This window comes from Sesamum indicum, linkage group LG1, assembly GCF_000512975.1.
Source record: "Sesamum indicum cultivar Zhongzhi No. 13 linkage group LG1, S_indicum_v1.0, whole genome shotgun sequence".
Lineage (NCBI taxonomy): Eukaryota > Viridiplantae > Streptophyta > Magnoliopsida > Lamiales > Pedaliaceae > Sesamum > Sesamum indicum.
Window position 1 is genome coordinate 7,525,414 of NC_026145.1, and position 6,328 is coordinate 7,531,741.

The 6,328-nt window shown below is 35.6% G+C and overlaps 1 protein-coding gene across 4 annotated transcripts; it reads right to left on the bottom strand.

Moving 5' to 3' along the window:
• On the bottom strand, nucleotides 887-4,297 carry LOC105157938. 4 transcript variants are annotated; one of them, XM_011074490.2, is made up of 7 exons: nucleotides 4,167-4,297; nucleotides 3,814-4,012; nucleotides 3,620-3,678; nucleotides 2,179-3,238; nucleotides 1,979-2,097; nucleotides 1,686-1,878; nucleotides 887-1,597 (listed from the first exon to the last, which is right to left on the bottom strand). In XM_011074490.2, the coding sequence occupies exons 2-7, from the start codon at nucleotides 3,965-3,967 to the stop codon at nucleotides 1,011-1,013; spliced, it is 2,172 nt and encodes a 723-aa protein (XP_011072792.1). In that variant the 5' UTR covers nucleotides 3,968-4,012; nucleotides 4,167-4,297; the 3' UTR covers nucleotides 887-1,010. The 4 variants fall into 4 exon arrangements, with proteins under 4 accessions (XP_011072792.1, XP_011072800.1, XP_011072783.1 ...); XM_011074498.2 differs by having other exon boundaries at nucleotides 1,686-1,875; nucleotides 4,115-4,297; XM_011074481.2 differs by having other exon boundaries at nucleotides 4,115-4,297.

Here is a 6,328-nt window from a genome sequence, read left to right on the forward strand (position 1 = left end):
GATTAAATTTTGGATAAATAAAAAATAAATATTTAATATATTTAAAATAGTGGATGTTTCTAATCAATAAGATTTTTTTTACAATTAAACAATTCAATATAATATTGGAGATAAGATTTAGGATAAACACAAAATAAATATTGAATATATTCAAAATAGATGACAATTAAATAATTCAAATATAATATTGGAGATAAAATTTCGGATAAATACAAAATAAATTTTAAATATATTCAAAACAAATAATATTTCTAACCAATAAGATTTTTTCTTGATAATTAAAACATTGTGTAGATAATTTAGTATATAAATACGATTAAATTATTAATTTAAAATAATGAGATTTTCTAACCAATAGAATTTCTTTAGTAATTAAAAAATTCAAAAACACTGGAAAATAGTGTTTGGTCAGAATTGAAAATTTATGTAATTATATTTTGCTAACTTCGGCGTTTTCCATCCAAACTCTAACAGAAGGGGTTAGGTGTAAATGGAGAATTTCTAGTGGGATGTAGGTGTAATTTCAAAACTTCTTTGTGGAAAAATGTAATTTTATTTTTTAGAGGAGGTCTAAGTGTAATTAACTCTATTTTATATTTCTTTATTTTAATTTATTTTTTATCAAAAAAATATAGTTGCAAGACATTAAATTTATCAAAAATTCCTGCTATATTCACAATCACTTTATATTAGGATTGTTTCAAGTAAACTGCAGTAAAAGATGGCCTATCAACTAGTTATATATATTGGAATACCTATAATGCAAATGAAATTACAATTTTACCCTAATAAAGAAAGATATATAGTTGGATTCGATGTTTGAACTTAACTACAATATTGGGTCACCCTCCACGCGCCAACACAGTAAGCTAAGTTGAGAAAAGAATTCAAGATCGATACTTAGGACATGCATATATGAATGAACATCAGATGGAATTCATCAAACCAGCCCAAGTCTACAAATGGCTGGACCAACTATTGTAATGGTCAACAAGTTTGAGAATATGAATTCATGTCCTAAACTGAAGCAGTGTATCCGTAATCAGTTCCTCCACAACCTCTTCTGAAATGTGAATCATGATATGTTCTGTTTCGATTCGGACATCGAGCCACGTCTTAGAATCTGCAATGTCTTTCGCGATGTGCTCTTCTAACGTTGTTTCCTCGGTCCAAGGAAGGAGATAGAACTCAGCTTCTTTCATTATCTGATCGAGCACAACTTCTTCCAGTGGCAAAGAGGTGATTCTTGGTTTACGGAATGATAACAGAGGAGGGGAGCAGAGAAGGGATCGATGAATCTGTACTAGAACTTCGTTGATATGATCAAAAAGAAGCTTGGGATCAAAATGAGCATCAGATGGATGAAAATCGATTTCGTCGTATAAGGATGGATTCAGCAGCTCTTCTGATAGTGGTTGGATTTCTGATAGTTGATCCCAAGTTAAGCAAGAAGCCTGCAACACGAAATGCACGTAGCAGGAGACGTGATCTTGTTCAGTAATGCTGGTGTTTGCAGGACTGATTGGTGCTTCTTGCGGGGATGTCTGAAATGAGCATTCTTCAAAATCAAGACGTCGAGGTTTTAATGGCTGTCTGGCTGCAATATGGTCCAGAAATATGTTTTCTGTTAGGCCCTCATTACACTGAAAAGAAAAGGATATGGTTCTTGTTTACAACAAGCTTACTAGTTTGAAGCATTATGCTTGAAGGGCTGTTAGCATCTTCTGTGAAGAATTGGTCGAGGACGGACACTGGGCTTCGATGTTCTTCTTGATGTGTAACGTTTTCCGGTCTGTCTAACTGGTAGATGCTTGTAGGAGTAGATGCATAATTGTCTACTGTATTCGTAAATGTCTCGTTCTCTGGAAATGAGTTCTGCTAAAGCAAACACATATGTTCTAAAGTGATAAAAATGGAAAAGGAATTCGTGTGCTAATGACCTCCAAGCTGAAGTAAAACGAGATGGAGAAGAACTCACCAATGTGGAATGCATTGTATCAGTTCTTTTTTGCACGTTGCTGGTAACATAAGTGCTGCTTGTTTCGCTTGGAAGTTGTGAGTGCCAAATGCTGTTCATTTCGACCATCTTTGGCTCGCCTGTAGAAACATGCCAAACAGATAAAATAGCAGGTTGATAGAAGCATAATACAACATGCATAGAAGAGAACATTCTCTTACCGGTAGCCTTCACATTGTCAGCTGCAGAAATGATGGTAGTATCTGAGTTTCCATCAGTGGTCGAAATCAGAGGCGAGCTCGGGATTTTGCTCAAAATCTCTACTTTATCATTGCACTCATAGTCATGACATGATGCAACGTCTGTGTTGGTTCTTGATGGACTAAATCTCATCTGTGCAGAACCAGAACAATGTCGGCTGTCCCTTACTGGGCTAATGGGCCAGACATCGTATCCGGTTGCGCGAGGAATCGTTTCAGGGGCACTTTTGCTTTTCTTTGCCTCCAAATCTGCATCAACTTCATGTTCATTGCAGAATCCGATACTTGGAGAGTCTACTTTTCTGCGCCTAGTATCAGTCGTGCAAGCGTTATCAGACTGATTTTGATTTGTCTTTACGGAATTCAAAGGATTGCTCAGTCCGATACAGATACAGTTGTGAGAAAGTCTAGGTGAAGTGCTATCCACTGAGAACAGGTTTGGTTCCTTTCTGGTGCCTCCAAATGAATACTTGAGTTTTTCCTTTATTTCCCTGATGGAGAAAGAAGTCGGTTTGCTCCCCGACATTCTGCTACTCGATTTTTGACAGCACGGCCTTGGCGAGCAACGACAGGCGACGTTTTCACAATATTTTCCCTTTTGGGGTGCTGGCTTCAGGATAACTATTTTATTAGTAGGCTGGGCCGTGAAACTCTTCCTGGAGGAGGACTGAGACTGATAATCGATCTTTTCCAAGAACTCAGTTTGAATACTTCCAGGCTGTTCAGAGCAATCTTTGCTCTCAGGTTGAGAGTTCTTGTTTGGTTCTGGCAAGAGTTCCATGAACAAGTCTTTGTTTGTACTCAGAATTTCCAGTGCATCAGAGAACGGCTTGGACTCATTCCTATTCCCTTCACTGTGTATGCGTTTTCTGTCGGTAAACGTCTGATCAACAAAAGCTTTGGCACTCATCTGAGCCTGCTGCATGTTGGTCTCATCATCAGCCTGACCATGCTTCCCAAGACTCAGACTTCTTCGGAAACTCTCAGAAAGCCTAATGGTACTTGCCAACTCGGCTTCATCCTGAAACGAGATAAACAATACATATTTCATTCTTTCCGCATTTAGGAGAAAAGGTCTCGTTGAATAGCGAAGAGCTCAAGAAGGTAAGACTCCACGTATCAACATAGTCACAGTACCGTAACAGATCAGAATGTATACTAATAGCTCGAGAATGTTAAAACGGATCGATCCCTCAAGTGTTTCTTGAAGTGGATATGTTACTCTCCACTTCCCACTTACGGATATCTATCTAAGTTAGCACTATATTAGTTGATTTGCCAAGCAATTGACCCTTGGAACAGAATGCAAAATTTTACACCCTTTCGGATATCAAACAAACAACATGTGTCTTGCTTCAAGAACATTTCTGGGCTGAAAAGATTACAAAGTACAATTCCTTACTTGAATTTTTCGACATTCCTCATCAAAGCTGGCGAAACGGTCGAGCGTCCTTGAATAATCTATGGCAGCAGATTCAAATTCACAACAAACAAACCATTAGACCAGTATAAATACACAGCAATTCATACACAAAACTCCAATACAATGTGCAGTTTCTACATAATGCTGCAAGGATGAATTCAAGATGTACATACCTATGATTTGTTTATTCACGGGCCGCCCGTTTGAAATCAGCTTACGACTGGAAGGGCCTGGTCGGGAATCGAGCATACTAAACAACCCCCACACACAGCTGAACTGGTCACTTCTCTCCCTCATCTCTTGAATTCTTGCTGATGTCTTGGCCATGACTAGCCACGACTCGACTTCCGTTAACGACAACTCTACATCAAACTGCAAAGAGAACAGAAGATAAGTAACACATTCTTGACAATATCTCCATTGATTGTTATGAATTTAGAGAAAAATTCTCATCAATCTTTGCTCAACACACACCTGACCAACTTCCTATCCCGAGATTCTATACATATCTATATGTATGTTATACCTTGTGGGGTGGGGGGTAGCTGAAGTTGAGGTTGTGAGAATAGAAGGTACTAGGAAAGATTAGTTTGTCCTATCAACAGCTGCTGCTGAGGGATAATGGAGGAAGAAACAGCCAGAGAAGAGGAAGGAGGAGAGGAAATGTTATGATTTGTTTGTTTGGATGTTATTATGGATTTTGTTATTACTTGAAGGAGCATTAAATTCAGAGGTAAACTGCATGACTTGTTTTCTTGCATGTTATGTGCTTTGTTATTACTAGAAAATGCATTAAAGGTGTGGAATTTTACTGTGTTCAGGCCACCATAACCTACCAAATATTACTTGACCTATAGTCTGTTTATACAAATCACCCCTGTCTTTTGCATAAGTACAGAAAATCACCCTCGACAGCCAAAGTAGTTTGTGTAATGATGGTGACGTTTTCAATGGGTGTACGTATAATTATCCAAAAGATGGGGATAATTTGTGTAAATAGAGCATGGATCGGGGAGTGCCCATATATTTAATTATCCTATTGTTCTTTTTTACTACAACCACTTGAGATGTTTCAACTCAAGGAAGATGTTGAGTTTTCTTGTTCTTTTTGTCCCACCCTTGATGCTTGATTTGTCATTGTTAAGGACAACAACTTGTGACTGTTTGCACCTATTGTTTGTTTAGCATGTACTGGTCAGATGATGACAAAGATGGTGTAGAATCCCACTTCCAACACGGCTGTCTTCTTGCCCAATTTCTAACTCTACATCTGTATTTGTAAGGAAGCTGCTGCATTCACCATGTATGTATATATATCTGTGGTTAGTTCATTTACTTGGAGTAGTCACAACCCTTTCAACTTTTTTTATTTAGAGTTTAATTATAATTATAACCCTTTAAAAATATAAAATTATATTTTTTCCTAAAAGTTACTATTTTGAGAATTCTCATTTTATAATCGTACCCTTTCTGTTAGAATTTGTACAGAAAACACTGACTTCAACAAGAAAAGAAAAATACACCCCATTCAACATTCTGTATGAATTATTGATAGTATGACTCTTTTTTACATTCATCAATGGCTTCTTTTCTTCCAACATCAATAACACTCGGGAACATTGTTTTATTACTATTACACTATGTATTATATTTAACGTACCCTCTCACCAGTACAAAAATATTACTATGGTATCTTTGTCAATAAATCATACAAAATACTGAATAAAGTGCAAAATCGAAAATTTATGTAAATTTTTTATCGAGGTCAATATTTTTCGTCGAGACCCTAATAAAAAGAGAATAGTAACAAATGGAGAATTCTTGACGGGGTACAAATATAATTTGAAGAGTTTTTTTTTTTAATTAACCCTTTTATTTTAAAAATTCAAATAAGGTGGTGTTATAGGTTCTTTATTTGTTAGGGTGATTAATTAGGTTTATTTTTGGTCTTGTGAACTATTAGACTCTCTCTCTCTCTCAAGGCCTCCTTGCCTCAAAACAAGTTGGATTCAAACTCCGCCTTGTTTCATCTCAAACTCACTCCAAATTCGATGGGTCCAACTTGCATAATTCAATTAATTGATATATATATATATTAATAAATATTAAAATTATCATTTATAAATTCCTAAAGAATTATCATAATATTAAAAACCGTAAGTTACTTTTATAAATATTTGTTAAATAATTTTAAATAAATTAAATATTTTTTTGAGATTCTTATTAAATATTTTGTAAAATACGGGGGAATAGCACTCGTAGTCCAATAACTTAAGGTCTTTACACTTTTGATAAAATTGGTTTCTCTTTTGATCCTGTAACTTGTAAAAAGTAGTACTTTTATTCCCATGACACATTTTCATTAGGGATTTAACGGAAAAAATCGTGTACTTAACATGTAGCCATTAGGTGTTCAATCTGAGAACAAAGGCCACATGACCTTTTTTATTAAATATCTAACGAAAAAGGATTATGGGACCAAAAGTATTTTTACAAATTACCGGACCAAAAAGTGAGAATCTCATGATCAATGAGACAAAAAATATAAAGGCCCTAAATTACACGACGAAAAATACGATTTTCTTGAGAATATCATAGTATATAAACTATTTCAAGATATAGCCCTAATTTTCGAAAAATGATATTCTATTGTCAAAGATGCTCTCAATCTATAATATTAGAGATAGT

Coding starts and splice junctions, on each gene's coding strand:
- LOC105157938 (XM_011074490.2), bottom strand. CDS start 3,967: ATGGCCAAGACATCAGCAAGAATTCAAGAGATGAGGGAGAGAAGTGAC. Junction 2,098..2,178: donor TGACAATGTGAAGGCTACCG/GTAAGAGAATGT, acceptor ATGTTTCTACAG/GCGAGCCAAAGATGGTCGAA. Junction 1,879..1,978: donor ATACAATGCATTCCACATTG/GTGAGTTCTTCT, acceptor TGTTTGCTTTAG/CAGAACTCATTTCCAGAGAA.